Here is a 16,408-nt window from a genome sequence, read left to right as displayed (position 1 = left end):
TCATACATCTTAATTGAAAATGACAGGATGTTTGCAGAGGATGTCTGCATCAGTAAGACATTAAAAGCGACATTCATGCCCAAGTACATATGAAGGAATGGGCTCAGCTGAACTCTTCTGACTATTTTCCTCCAGCTAACACTCATTTGGGTTTAGATCATAGCTTGATTTTCCAACTCTGCATATGGGTATGTGTAATAGGTGAAACTGCAGTTTAATGGGGCGGGAAAGACACAAATACCTCGCCCACCTGACTGAGCTAATCTCCTGTGGAATGTGTGAATAACGTGTATATATGCTCAGCTGACCTTTTCAAAATGTTGTGTGGATGATGTCTGCTCACAATCTCCTGAAATCCTGCTACACCGTGTCAAAAATAGGGCATGTGATCTTTGATTAAGAAAGTGAGGTCTAGTGCAGCAAGCATCTGACCAGAAACAAGTAACTCCTGCTCTAATTCTAACTCTGCCACTTGAATAGCTTTCACATAAAAACTCAGGGGCGGTCTCAGTTTCTCCATCTGTGAAATGCAGGATAATCCCCATTGTTTACTTACTTGATGGGGGGGGGTAGTGAAGATTAATTTATATCAATACAGCACTTGGAAGATGAAAAGCACTATATGCAGTAAGTGCTAAGCATCCTTATCACACACCCATGCAAAAATATATTCTAGCCATCAGCGTCCAGCTATCTAACATTACTACAGTCAGAAAGCTCCACAGATCGCTCTCTTAACATACAATATTTTGCACTGACACAACCTACCTTGTTCAGGCATCTGAGACCCCATGGAAGTAACACTGGTGTTCAGCACATCGTTGACGGCAGTGTCACAGTACAGGCCCCGTTGGACATCATGTTCACTGTCAGTCTGGTCACTCTCCTCATGCCCACTATCCTTGAGACTATTCCCCTCTAAGTCCTTGAAAGTTGAACTGCTGGGTTTAAGAAAGAACAATGATTTACTGTCATGTCAAGTCTGATCAGATAAAGTCTCTCTTAGCCAGGATGATGTCATAACCCTGAAGCAAGACTTATACCGGCTGTATTATCTAGGGGGGAAAAAAAATCTCTTTCATAGGTAGTCACAATACAGAACCACAAAAGAGTGTTCCCAGTATGACACACTAACAATTCTATTCACTGATCTTTATGCACGTTCCAGTAGGCAACTAGAACTAGCTGCAAGCCTGAAACAGGAACTGCCTACAGGTTTGTGAGAATTACAGAAAGATCTTGCTCATTTATCACACAAGCAAAGTGCTGCTGCTCATTGTGGAATAAGCCAAAGAGATGAAAAGTTGAAGTGGCGCACAGCTGAAGCAGACTGGAGGCAAGATCAGGAACAGAGGATCACCTTATACCTGAGAAGAATAGGAAGAGACAAAGTACAACAGCAGTTCAACCTATTCAACTTGGCACGTCACATACAGCTCTGAACCATTCTAACAGAAAAGAAATGAAGGTCTCCTGTGAATATGGACAAACTATTGCTGAATGTGCCAGGTACAGCCTGGTAGAACTTCCTGGCTGTGCTGCTGAGTACAGAAGGTACAAAGAAAATGGCAGTCAGGACAAGGAGTAATGTATTGCTGAAAAAGGAGCCCTACAGGAGTAGCACTGTCTCACCACATCCATGCAGCCTGCAAAACAGAAAATCCAGCTTACATTGGTCTGCAGAGTTATTCTTTTTATACACTGTGGAACTCAATGCAACAATATATTATTGAGGTCAAGAGCTTCATAGGATTCTAAAAAGGATTAAACATTTATATAAATAAGAACATTCAAAATTACATTAGCTAGGATAACCCCTTATAAGCTTTAGGGCATAAACCAACCTCTATTGCAGCCTGGCATTCGGAAAAAAAAATTCCCTGTGAAGAAGGCTATTCCATATATTGTCCATTATGAAGTTTCTTGCACCTTCTTCTGAAGCAGCTGTCTCTGCCCACCGTTAGAGACAAGGTACTGGAACAGGACAGACCCTTGGTTTGATCGGATGTCAGTTCTTACGGTGGTAACAAGCCCAGTAGCAAAAGACAAAGCAATGCACAGTACAAACTTCTGAGATTACCTTTAAGAGGCCATGGCAAGAACTGCACGAGGTGTTGGGTAAGGCGCATTGGCCTGTATGTAGAGAACATACCTGCAGAGCAGCACACCCTGACTACCATCACCATTAGGAAATGAAGATGTTCAGCACATTCTGCCACCTGCGCTTTATGAGGCTGGAGCCAACTTCACTGACACCTGGAAGAGAGTGGCTACAGAACACAGGCCAGGGAGAGCCTTTTATTGGGCAGAGACCAGGTAACCAAGAGCCAGAAGAAGCAGATGAGTATAATTCCAAGGTCCATGTGACTTTAAAAGGCCTCAGACTTCTTTTGAGGAAACTGGCTTGTTTTGTTTCAATTATTATCATCACTGTTATTATTTATTTGTATTGTAGAAGCACCTAGGAGCCCCAGTCAGAGGCAGGACCCCATTGTGCAAGCCACTGCACAAACACTGAACAAAAAGACAGTCCCTGCCCCACAGAGCTTATCTTAAGAGGCACTACAGTGAAAGCTTCTGGCTGCCCTGCTCAACACCTTTCTCCAGTACTGGGTACTTTTGCTTGGGGGCCAATCCTCACAGGACCAGGGCCTAAGCATGGCAGAATCTACAGTCTCATATATGAACTCTGGACTTTGCTCTTGACATCTCAGATTAGCAAGAGTTAGAACCTAGCATAAAACTGCAGAGTAAATTCTGGTCGTTGTGGCAGGAGCAGGTTATTAATGCTACCAAGGTACACAAAGAGGTGGGTGCGACTCTGAGGGAATCAAAGGCAGAGACAGGGAGCTCCTGCAGGAAATCCTACACAGAGCAAGGCTTGGGGGAGGAAAACATCATCTGCATTTGGTTTGACCTTATACAGTGACTGATGTAACAAAGTTTAGTTTTACAGGTAAAGATATTACTGGTTTGAGAAGGTTCCCCTGTGGCTTAGATTTTCAAGAGTGACTGTGATTTTTGGTGCCTCTGTTTTTGACAATTCAAAGGGACCTGATTTTCCAAAGGCACATGCTCAGCACTTTTTGAAAATCAGGCCTCTTTAAGGTATCTCAAGTTGGGCATCTAGAATCACTAGTCATGGCCATGTACTTACGATAATGGATACTGCTAGAACTGGTGAGCTCTCAACTACCTAAACTAAAGCTGCCCCCACTTGACAGTGCCCATAGACTTGTTATATTGCAAGGTGGAAACAGCATCTGCTTAAAAGCTCCATTTTATTTCACTTTCAGGTCTACTCCTCTAGCACCCCTTATAAATGGTGCTTCATTGCCTTCCATGTGATATGGAGAGAGACAGCAGCACAGCACTGATTACAAAAAGTGTTGCAAGAGCAAGCCAGTAACATAGAGAGCTCCCAACAACAGCTAAGGGTGAAGTTTTTGCGGTAGATGCTCAGAGCCCAAAGAGCTGAGGACCGGGAAATTCTCTTCTCTGGTTTGAGGATGGATGCAAAATGGGAAGCAACCAACCCTAGAAACTCTTGGCAGCCATGCAAACTGGTGTACAAGGTAAAGCTTTAAGACATCAGGCTAAAATCAGACATAGTCCATTTTGAAATGTAGCTGGCTCACAAGGAACCCCCAGGGCAGCAAAGAGGACAAGCTGATACTGCAGCATTGTAAAATCAATTGGTTACTGCTGGGGAGAAGTTGGTGAAATATACAGGCTGCCCATCCACATAGAGACAGAGGCACTCTAGAAAAGAAGGTCTGTAAAGGAGAATGCCTGAGAAGGAACAGAAGAAGCAAAATCTAAACGAGCAGGTGGATAACAAGGAACAGAGGGCTCATTTAAGCCCTCTCCTCCCCAGTGCTTAATTTGTAATGAAAGAGATGCCAGGGCTCAAGCAATTTTTTTACTTTCATAACTGATATGGCAAGCCCAGAGGTGCCGGAGCTATGAACTGCCAAGCCTAGAGGTGTCAGGGCTCAGCCCTAGCAAGCCCTGGCACAAATTAAGCACTGCTCCTCCTACTTCAGTGCTGACAGCACTTTGACCAAGATGAGGCGGAGATTGTCCCCTCTCCATTTAATTTAATTGCTTCTTTTTGAGGTACAGGAATGAACCAAGATCAGGGCCCCACTGCGCTTAGGCACTGTACAAACAGAGTAAGTGAAGGTCCCTGCCCCAAATAGCTTACAATCTATCTAGGCAGGCAATTCAAATGTCAGCATCAGGGCTAACTACCCAGGAGCTCTCTTTCACAATGTCTTTCAACATTACTTTTACCAAAAAAGGACAAACGGGTCATATCCTCAGCAGGTGTAAATAAGCATTGATTTCACTGGACCACTTTACACCAACTAAGGATCTGGCCCAAACTTTCCAGCTAGTTGGCTTTGACTAAAATCATTTAGTCTTGGGAGCAATCTGTGCTTCAAAAGCTCTGAAGAAATAGACATTTTCATTACTTTGCAAAGCCCCTTTGTGTCTCCACGGAAACCAAGTGGACCACCTACCATTTCCTGCTCTGCAGAACCACAAAGGGGGGGAGCTGTGAAAATACATTTAAATTGATAAACCTTCAAACACTACCTTTTAAATAAAGATGTCCATGTTGAAGCCACTGACTGATTCCAGGCAACATCAGAGAATTTTAAATTAAGAAAGTCTTTCAAATCCAGAATTAATTTTTGTGTGTGTGTGTGTATGTGAGAGAGAGAAACAAATAAAAAAAGGGTATAAACGGATTAATTAAACTCACAGATTTTGGGAGATTCACATACCAAAGGTAAAGCAACTACAACATTTCCATATAAACAAAGATTTTGCTAAATTAAAATTATTCCAGTGTTTAATAGATGACATTTCAATTCTCAAATGTCTGCCTCACATTTATGACATTCATTAGACTTCAAGTGCAAGACAAGTAAAGGTGGGTGGGGGAGATATTGAACATAGAGTTGCCATTCAGAATGTGCAAGCAATCTGCATGACAATGCATTTGTCTTTCCTGCAGTGAGACAGGCCATAATGCAACAGTCACACACACAACATGTTTCCACCACTGCCACTTTTCTAAAGGAAAGGCAGGTTTCTGAGTATCAGCAGCTGCAGGAATCCCAGAACAATACAGGCTCGGAGTAAACCTTGCTGTGGGAGTCAGGAATGCTGCTTGCTTTTATGTTAGGTGTAAAAAAGAAAAGATTAATAGATTTGTTTTTCAGAAGAATGAATCCTGACTATATTGTGAGGAGTGATACGTTGCAGGCAGCCCATTTCTCTCCAGCAATCACATAATCATTGTTAAACATCATGAACAATGCGAACAAATATACCTGCCCTTCATTGGCTGAACTGAAGCTGTTCAGACAATGCACTTGTAATTCCCCTTGTTATATTTTTAAGATGTAAATACATGGGATTTTAGCCAGTAAAGTAATTGGATTTTTTCTACTATTGGAAGAAGATTTAAACAGTTCAGGGCCCAGCTCTGCTCTGTTACACCTTTGCTGCTCCACTGTCTTAATGAATAAAACTTTGCAGATAAAACTGTGCAGAATTTGGTCCAGGAGTTGCCTCCTAGACCCAGAGTCAGGGATGGGAGGGAATCCTGAGTGGGGGAGAGAGCTGTTGGATGAGTAGTTCTGTTCCTCCACCTCTCCTGGCCTGTCTAGTCCCACCCTGAAAACTGGAGTGTAGTAAACCCTCCCAGAGCAGAGCTCTATGACTTACATGGGATAAGGATCTCCTGCACTGAATTGTGGCCTCCTGATTAGAAGCCATTTTGCTGCGTCAGGGTCTTCTACCGTCTGGAAAGTGGAATGGGGAAACTGAAAGTTTTTAGACTTCCCCCACAAACTAAATTCATCTCTTGGTTAGTTAAGATACAACCCAGTTGAAGTCAATGGGGTTAAGGTGGTGTAACAGAAATGTTAGCCAACTACTGAGCTCATTTCTTCTCCTATTGATGAAGACTTAGGATACTATTGAGAGCAGAATTTTACCCAGTAGGCCAAATTCACCCAAGGGGTAACTGCTGGGGTGAAAATGGGATGATGATTTAGTACTAATGTGAAAAAATCCCAACAAAATTATATTTTGCTTTAGTATTCCAACTAAAACAGTGAACAAATATCAAAACCCAATTACCTGGCCCCAAATAAGTTTCTTTTCCCTCCTTACATGGCAGGGAGCTCTCACCATCCAGATCTATCATTTTATTCCTGTGCTTTTAAATGGAATAAAGTCTATGAATTTTAAAGTTGACAGGGTAACAGCATTTTGCCTAAGTCATTGCTAGTTTCCAGTGAGGAGGCAAACATAACAAAAAAGATTTCCCTTTATTAAAAACCACAAGCAATAGGGTTTAATAGGAAGTAAATACTGTTTTAAAAAATCATATGATTATTCCAGAAACATTTTGCATACATAACATTAAGAGGCATATAATAGGGCAGAAAAGAGTGCTAAACAATCTGGATTTGGCTATGCAAACCGAAGCATTTTCAAGCAAACCCACATACCTCTTTATTAAATGGGCTCTGCTGTTCACATAGTTGGAATCAAAAGAGTAGTTTTCAGTCTGAAAGGAGGAAAAGAAAAGAGAGATAGTTATAAATGTGATTCACCTACCCAGAACCTCAGGTTTGCAAGGTTCATTGCATTAAGGACAAAGGCAATTAACTGGTAAATCCTGCACCGATCTGGGCCCAGGCCTGCTTATCCTTACTCAGGTACAATGCCCACTGGGAGTTTAACCATATGGGGAGTGTAGAATGGGACGCTTTAATTAGGATAATGTCTGCCTTCAGATCTACATGGGCAACCCCCTTTGGACCCAGTCATTACTCAAAATATGAGCCTGCATGAGGCATTCCCAATTTATTTAATGGCACCCAGATTCTATAGTTTTGAATATACCCATCACAGGAGCGACAGTGTGGTCTAGTGAGCTAGGAACTGGCTATGGAATTGGGAGAGCTGAATTCTAGTTCTGGCTCCAACACTGACCTGCTTGAAAAAGCTGGTAACGCCCAACTTTATGAAAGCAGCCTCTAATTTGGGATACCTCAATTTCTGAGTGGCCCAGTGTAGGACATCTGATTTTCAGAAATGTGGAGTAGCTGCTGCGTTCAGAGAACCAATCTGAGCCCCCCAAAATAGATGCACACAAAATTAATGGACATTTTTGTAAATGTTGACCTTCCCATTTCCATGCCTCATCTGTAAAATGGGGATAATGATAGTGCCCTACCTCAGAGAGGGAGCTACTAGGAGTTTATACAGCATCATATGAGGTAAACAGAGTGGGAGTTCCACATGGCGTACAGCTGCATGATAGAGCCCTCTGGCCTTACCCTGGCAAAATTCCTATTGACATCAGTGAGAGCTATATTTGTGTGTGAAGGCTGAATTTGTCCCTTAGAGAGCAAGAAATACATCTGATGAAAAATGAATACCTTAAATATCCTACACTATTATTTTTTTTTAGGCAGCTGAAGTCTCCAAGCCCTGCCAGTCTTTATATAAACACTTGACAGAAAAAGGCTGACTGGTGACCACAGAACAATTTGCAGAGAAGAAACGATGTGACCACACTCTGTTACAAAACTAATTGCTTTTAATTCCCTGATGGATCCAGTTCTGCGTGTGGCAATTTGGCAGAAAGTTCAAAAGGTATTTTTCTTATTAGTGTATAATTAACATGTTAAAATATTTATTGCATAGATATGTAAATACCAGCAAGGTAATCTCCTGCTGGAGAATTTAAAGTGGGCGCTTTATTTTAAATTAGAGCTGTCAATTAATCGCAGTTAACTCACACAATTAACTCAAAAAATTAATCGGGATTTAAAAAGTTAATCGTGATTAAGCGCAGTTTTAATTGCGCTGTTAAATAATAGAATACCAATTGAAATTTATTAAATATTGTGGATGTTTTTCTACAATTTCATATATATTGTATTCTGTGTTGTAACTGAAATCAAAGAGTATATTATTTTTGCTTACAAACATTTGCATTGTAAAAATGATAAACAAAAGAAATAGTATTTTTCAATTCACCTCAGACAAGTACCATAGTGCAATCTCTTTGTCGTAAAAGTGCAATTTACAAATATAGGGGTTTTTTTGTTACATGATTGCACTCAAAAACAAAACAATGTAAAATTTCAGAGCCTATAAATCCACTTAGTCCTACTTCTTGTTCAGCCAATCGCTAAGATGAACAAGTTTGTTTATATTTAAGGGAGATAATGCTGCCCTCTTCTTATTTACAATGTTACCAGAAAGTGAGAACAGACATTTGCATGGCACTTTTGTAGCCAGCATTGCAAGATATTTACATGCCAAATATGCTAAACATTCGTATGCCCCTCCATGCTTCAGCCACCATTCCAGAGGACATGCTTCGAAGCTGATGACGCTCATTAAAAAAATAAGCGTTAATTAAATTTGTGACTGAACTCTTTGGGGAAGAATTATGTCCCCCTGCTCTGTTTTACCCACATTCTGCCATATATTTCATGTTATAGCAATCTCGAATGATGACATAGCACATGTTGTTCATTTTAAGAACACTTTCACTGCAGATCTGACAAAACACAAAGAAGGTATCAATGTGAGATTTCAAAAGATAGCTACAGCACTCAACCCAAGGTTTAAGAATCTGAAGTGCCTTCCAAAATCTGAGAGGCATGAGGTGTGGAGCATACTTTCAGAAGTCTTAAGAGAGCAACACTCCAATGTGGAAACTACAGAACCCAAACCACCACCACCACAAAAAATCAACCTTCTGCTGGTAGCATCTGACTCAGAAAATGAAAATGGACGTGTGTCAATCCACACTGCTTTGGATTGTTATCGAGCAGAACTCATCATCAGCATGGATGCATGTCTTCTGGAATGGTGGTTGAAGCATAAAGGGACATGTGAATCTTTAGCGCATCTGGCACATAAGTACCTTGCGATGCCGGCTACAACAGTGCCACGAGAATGCCTGTTCTCACTTTCAGGTGACACTGTAAACAAGAAGCGGACAGCATTATCTCCTGCAAATGTAAACAAACTTGTTTGTCTGAGTGATTAGCTGAACAAGAAGTAGGACTGAGTGGATTTGTAGGCTCTAAAATTTTACATTGTTTTATTTTTGAATGCAGGTTTTTTATACATACTTCTACATTTGTAAGTTAAATTTTCAAGATAAAGAGATTGCACTAAAGTACTTGTATTAGATGAATTCAAAAATTCTATTTCTTTTGGTTTTTTACACTGCAAATACTTGTAATCAAAAAATAAATATAAAGTGAGCACTTTACACTTTGTATTCTGTGTTGTAATTGAAATCGATATATTTGAAAATGTAGCAAACATCCAAAAATATTTAAATAAATGGTATCTTATTAACAGTGCAATTAATTGTGATTTTTTTTAATCACACAATTAATCGCGATTAACTTTTTAAATCGCTTGATAGCCCTATTTTAAATCTTTTTGTTAAACACCGGTATGAGGACATATCTGAGTTTTATTACTATTACTATTACAAAAGCAAAAAATGACGGGTATGCTTAAAACTGGGATGGGACAAGAGAGAGGGACAAAAATCAGTGCTTGCAATTATATTGTTTGCAAGCAAACCCCTCCCCCCAACAAAGTCTGTACATAAAACAACATAGTTTAAACTTGTATTAAAAATCCCACTGTACCCCATTTTCATAGGAACAGGTATTGAATAACAAGAAAGAAAGAAAGAAAGAAAGAAAGAAAGAAAGAAAGAAAGAAAGAAAGAAAGAAAGAAAGAAAGAAAGAAAGAAAGAAAGAAAGAAAGAAAGAAAGGTTCAGTGTCACAGTCGATTAGGCTGTGGAATAGTCTCCCAAGGGAAGTGATGGAAGCTGCATCGCTTGAGTTGTTCAAAACACAGGTGGGCAAAGCACTACAGAATATACTATAGGGATAAGTGTGAACTGGCCAGGATAGGGGATGGGCAGCATTGCCTGATAGTTATTCCTGCTTTGTAACTCTATGATTCTGTTAATAATCAGGTATTAGCACATCCTGGAGTCATCATTCAGTCCTGGGCTATAGCTACATTGAACAGACTTGAGTCTCTTTGCTCCAACCATGTCTCTCTTTCCCCTCCTTTGTCCTTCCTAACTCCACTAAATAGAACAAAACACCACCATCTTTTAGTAGCACCTGGGACCCAGTAGCACAGACTTTCCCTTTATCTCCCCTCCCCACCCCAATATTCCTGTGGTTCCATACGATCAGGCTCTGGCATTGGTCAGTGCTCCCTCCCTGCCATATGCACTACCCACATGGCAGCACAACAATATAGGCAGGATTAGACATTACCAAGAGAGCTCTGTGCTACAGTCGGCTTAGGGAGACATGAGCGGACACTAGCAAGCAGACAGCAGCCCTGAAAAAGCCACAATTGGCTTTCAATTCGCATCTCCCTACAGGAGATCCATGGGCCCATCCCAGGGCAGATATTGGAGCTAGATTATTTAGTTAACAAACAGAAGGCAGCCCAATTCCTCCCTTTTTCACAGCCATGTTGAACCCCACCCTTTCCTATTCTCCCTGATCCTGATTAGAGCCTCTAGGCACTACCATAATACACATATTAATAATAAAAATAGCCTGGAATAAAAGGGAAAAACAGCTTGCATCACAAAGAACCCACCCAGGTCCAAATTTCCTCAAAATTTGGGATGTTCAGCTGTAGCATGAACCCTTCCCCTCTATCCTCTTTGTAAGTGCTTCTTTGAAATACGATTTCCTGCTCTTATGCCAATTATGAACACAGTAAAAATAAATGTATGCATCTTTAATGTTGCAATAAATAAAGGAACACAGAGCCTGCTGCCAACATACTCATACTGGCAGGATGCACAGAATCAGGCAGCTGAAACAGGGTTGGATAGGAAACCGAATCGTGCACCAGTGGCGGTCACACTGTTGTACCAAGATAATAAAGCAGAAGCAGCATTGGTTAAATGTGACCTTTTCTGAAATACAACACTATATCTAATGTAACGAACAGGAGCCTCCCCGTGAGAAACATGCTCTCGGCGGAAAGCTGGGGGAGTTGGCCTAGCACTCAGCACAGCTCAGTTATTACTTTCACATAGTAATTACTACTGTAGAGTCACGCAGGAGATTTACTGCACAAACTACTAGTCCCTGCAGTTCTTGCATCCTTGTTCTTGCAATATGATTGTGATTGTTAAAGTGCTTAGTGTCTCTGTAGGAAAGACACACATGTATTTTTAAAACACACAGAGAAGATTTACACTGCATAAGATTTCTGACACAGTGTTTATCCATCAATCCTGATGCTTCCACCTCTGGAGGAGCGATCGGACCCATCCACAGAGATCTCTGTGGTATTATCTTCCACAAACTTTTGAGGGCTTGTGGGGGGAGGGAGAAATCAGGAATGTATTTGTTATAGAGAATGGTGTAGTTTGTAAACAAGCTATGACAGGAGCTGAGCAATGGAGGACAGGAGGAATCAGAGGCAGCTTTAAAGCAATCACTGTTCTGATGGGAGTGCATTATGTCATCTTATGCGGTCAGATGCAGGGCTGGCTCAAGCAAATCGGGAGCTACTCAGCTGGCCTTCTCCCCACCTCCTCAACTCAGCTGCAATGCCCCATCGCCAGCATATGACCTTCTACACCCACCTGCCTAAATTCCTTTAACGTGCCAGCTGTGTGTATAGTTCAGTCCCATTATGAAAGAAAGGAAGGGAAAAGGTGGGTGGAGTACGGAACATATCCAAAGCTACTACAGATGCTCCCCAGGTTACACGAGACCCAACTTACGCAAATTCGCACTTATGGAAAAAGTTCCATAAGCTAGAAATAAGAGGGTTTTGGGGGTTTTTTGCGTAACATTCGGGTATACGTTTCCAATTTACGCAAAATTCAAGTTACACAAGGCTTTCCGAAACAGAACAATTGCATAAGTCGGGAAGCGTCTGTATGTGTTTGTGCAAGAAGCTAAGGGAATAACAGATGGAGGTTTCCTGCTAAACAGGAGGGAAGAAACTGTGACGTACCCCAGCTAAGGCCACGATAAATAGGGAGATGTCATGATCCCCACAGAGCTTTGCCAACTCATATCCCACCCAGGCAGGATTATGGCATGAGCAGTAAATACCACACTAACATGTCAACCTATCACTAGTGGGGTTGAGCCTGCATGAGCCAGTGGCCCCTGTGGCTGCAGGGTCAGCAGCATTGTTTGCATAGCACTATATTGTTCTACGAAAGGAGACAGGGCTATGTTGTACTGAATCCCAACATGTATTTTTACTGATGCTGCTAGATACACGCAGACAACTTTGGCTCCCAAATGCCCATCCTGTCCAACTACCCATCAATATCTCACAAATCCCTTGTGTTACTTGCCAGTACAACATCTCCTCTGGTGCCACCACATTTGGACATCACACTGGGGAGACCACTGCTAGAAAACAGTACTTACTGGCTCCCAAGTTCTAGACAACACTAGTAAAATTGCTGGCAGCTGGTCAGTACTAGTGTGACAACCACTGCTGGAAGCAGCGGAGCTGCTCTGGTGAAAGGGAGATAATTTAAGAAATTCAGTGCAGACAAGGCTTGAGAGCAGCAACCCCTTTTGGTGTTCTCAGGAACATTCAGAAGGGCAGCATGCACCAAAGTGGGAAAAGGCTGAGTTAGCAAAATGCTCGAGCAGCTCAGTTATGACCTCCAAAAACTGCTGGTTCAGCAGATTCTGAAGTTCACCCAACCTATACAGCATCCCTGGTGAGGAGCTGCTGCTGTGTGCCCCATATGAGAATGCCACACTCTGCACTTTGACTTCCATCCAAATAGGTGGCAGAATCCATGTTACATATCAATATGCAACAGAACAGTTACACCTGGACACAGATCTTATCGCTGAATATAAATGCAATTAGTCAGGATTATGGTAATGACTAGGGGTCTACTTAAATCACAGAGAAATCACACATTTTTCATGGGTTGGTCACAGCATAAATAGCAAATTTTGCAGATGTGTTCATACAGTATATATGTAACAAGTATTGTACTGTACTACTGTTACCTTCATAAGTCACCCTGGATAAGGGAGCCTGCTAAACTAATTAATTAATAATAAAATAATAATAAATAAAGTATAATACTCAAAGCTTAGAAATACACATTTATACTTACCTAAATAAAACAATGTTATTTATTAAAGATAGCACGCAGCACATGTTCTGTCCATACATTGAAACTGCACATTCTGCATCCACAGAATTGGTAGGAATTGTAAGGCAGTGTTTTGCCAACTTGTAGAGCTTTGGAAACCAAATTAGAAATAGGACCCCAAAACTCAGTTACTTTTACTGGCATCTGGGCATTCTTTGACAAAGGTCAGGTAAGCAGCACGTTTGTTGTCATGATCTTTCTCCCATCCAGGAATTGCTTGAATTAGCTCAGGGTCAAAACACAGAAAAGGCACCTGATTTGGGTCAAAAATGCAAACACTGAAAAAGCAGACAACTGGTTGTTTAAACGGAGTTTGCAATGGCTGGTCGTACCTGTAGTATTGGTTTAACTTTTCTGCTATTGACTGGAACACTTCTTGTCTGTGACTATTTTCAGTTTGGCAGTCTGAAGGTTCTTGAGATGCCACATCTTCGGTCCAGCTGATCAGATCTATCAATTTGTTGTATGCTTTGTGAATCAAAACCTGCCGACTTTCAAACCATGTTAGAAGCTGCATGAACTGGATTGTATTCTCAGCCACCAACTTCACCCGGTCTTCAATGTTGCTCTGTTTTAACAGATCAGAGACTTTAAGCAAAGACTGTATGCTTGGTAAAAAGAAAAGGAGTACTTGTGGCACCTTAGAGACTAACCAATTTGAGCATAAGCTTTTGTGAGCTACAGCTCACTTCATGGGATGCTTGGTGTGATTTCAAGCTCCTCACACACAAATTGCTGGTAGTATTTAATCTTTTCATGTAACCACAAATTCCACCTTGTAATCACTGGTTCAAGTGGAAGCGACACTGCTTGGCTACCACTTTGACTGGCCACAGACTCCTTGAATCATATTTTACAACTTGGACAATGCTTGGATATTTTTTTAAAAGAAGAAACAAGCACATCCACATCAGGGAAACATGTGCGCCAGATATCACTGGCCATTGAAAGAATGTGTGCATTAACAGGTAATGTGAATTGCACTGGGCATCATTCCTTGCAGTACAGCAGAGAAAGCTTTGCACACGTACATCACATTATTAGAGGGAAATGCCAAGACCTTGTTGAAATCTAAGCTGTAGTTTACAATAGCCTTTGCTACAGCTTGCGATACAGTTGAAAAAAATTTAATGCCTTGAGCTGAACAGGCTCTGTTAGGAAAAGGGGCATATGATGGCCTTTCCAGCTGCCAGGTACAAATAAAAATGTGGAGTATGTACTTATCCTGTGCATCTGTTGCTTCGTCAGCTACAACTGAAATGGAATCGTATTTCGCCAGTGCAGATTTTGTAGATTGAATGTGCTTCACAATTACTTCTGTTAGATAATGTGAAGTTTGTTTGCACACGGGAAACTGCCAGGATTTGGTACATGCTTTCTAAAGTACTCTCTTAGTATTGGATTATTCATTTTTTCTACATGTATGTTGACAGCAATAAAGGCCTCCACTATCTCCATTGTAGCTTCTCTTTTTGCTAAAGTACTTTCAGTTGTTCTTTTGAACATCATGGACCCTGTCGCCTGTTTTTGTTCTGACTGTAGCCTCTGCACATGCTTGTCATTTAATATGCAATTCGGACTCAAAATGGCGATTGATCGTGTTTTTTTTCTGAACAAATCCAGAGTCATGTTGCAAGATGAACAAAACAATTTACTACCATCTGCATGTAAGGTTCCTACCAAGTATTCTTCACATGATCCAAAGCTGACATTTTTTGCCTTTTTACAGGATTATGGTCAACTGTTTTTGCATTGTGGTAATCACAGAAGTGTTGCAGCATATTTTATCAATAATACATATTTTTATTTTGAAGGTTAATTTCATGAGCAATCCCATAATTCATAATTTCTGTGAAATCTGCAAAATCGTGAATTAAGTAGGCCCCTAATAATAAGAGATGGAAAAAAGACCTATTAGATAATCAAGTCCATGCTGGAGCCAAACAGTGTCCTCCTGTAGAAGGTTTACCACATATTAAACGGAATGTCTCCTTATAACGATATTGTCCACAGACCTTGGGTGATGAGTTCTCCTTCCCCAAAGCACAGAGCAAGGATCATCCATTAGGATCAGGTGAGGCCATCCTATATCATCATTGCCCCACCCAGTTCTCTCTGTTTCTAACCAGGAGATCATTTAGGGTTAAATCCTGGTCTTATCAATGTCATTGGGTGTTTTGCCACTGACTTCCGTGGGACCAGAATTTAGCCCTTTTTGTCAAAAACAAAACAAAACAAACACTTTTCTGCAGAGAAAGATCCCTGTGATTCAGATTTGGCTGGCTAGTTCCTCCCATACATACGTTCAGAAACACACAGCTCACACTCTCTGCACTTTCTGCTGTACTTCGTTTTACTAATTAAGAAGACACCACAATCCTACGTCGGATAGATTTGGTTTCTATTGGGATTTGAGCTTCATACACTATCTGTTTCCAGGTTTGAACTCTAGCATGCTATAGAAATCAGTGCTATTAATGCAAATTACTTCCAGACTTCAGATACGGCAAGGAGCAATGAGGTTGCCCTGGAGAAACAAAACTTGATTCCATCCATTGGTGGCTTGCAGCCTTCAGCAAGGGCTGGTGGCAAGATCTAAAGTGGTACACACAACGTAGTTTATGAGGCAGCCTGGCAGTTTATGAAACTGCTCCTGGGCTGCCAGATTATCTGTCAGGGTTATCTCAGGGCAGGCTATGGGATCAAAATAGAAAACTAAAAAAGAAATGAGATTTTTTTCCTAGAGAAGCACTGGGTTATGGTTTGCATTATTTAATCAAAGTTCATTTGACCTAATTCCAGTTCAGCCCTCTGTTTGTAAATGATTACACTTTGCAGGGTTCACTCACCAAAGTGGTGCTGAGAACCCTCATTGATTTCAACAAGCGTGAAGGATGCTCAGCACTTCTCACGATCAAGCCCATAACCAGTATCCTGAAAATACACTATATATTCAGATTATCAGGAAGCACTGAATCTCTTCTTCCAGAATAAATCTTCTGGTTTCCAAACTAAAGCACTGGAAGATTTCAGACTGCGCTTCTCTTACAGGGGATGCCAAAAATTATACTGTCCTATATACTTGGGATTTGATTTTCACGTATGGTATTTTAACGTCAATTCCATCAATGAGAAAGCCCCAGCACTG

At 41.1% G+C, this 16,408-nt stretch overlaps 1 protein-coding gene across 4 annotated transcripts in view; it reads right to left on the bottom strand.

The window, feature by feature from the left end:
- PCDH19 (protocadherin 19) overlaps positions 1 to 16,408 on the bottom strand; it is a 231,501-nt gene that overhangs the window by 163,126 nt on the left and 51,967 nt on the right. For 3 of the 4 annotated variants that reach the window (XM_075132417.1, XM_048864357.2, XM_048864355.2), the window contains exons 3-4: positions 6,534 to 6,592; positions 769 to 941 (exon numbers count right to left, since the gene is read on the bottom strand). In XM_075132417.1, the coding sequence (XP_074988518.1) occupies positions 769 to 941; positions 6,534 to 6,592 (232 nt within the window). The remainder of the gene's footprint in view (positions 1 to 768; positions 942 to 6,533; positions 6,593 to 16,408) is intronic. The other variant, XM_048864356.2, reaches the window with a different exon arrangement.

Source organism: Caretta caretta, chromosome 9 (genome assembly GCF_965140235.1).
Source record: "Caretta caretta isolate rCarCar2 chromosome 9, rCarCar1.hap1, whole genome shotgun sequence".
Classification (NCBI taxonomy): Eukaryota; Metazoa; Chordata; order Testudines; family Cheloniidae; genus Caretta; species Caretta caretta.
This window is presented reverse-complemented; position numbering and strand designations above follow the sequence as displayed.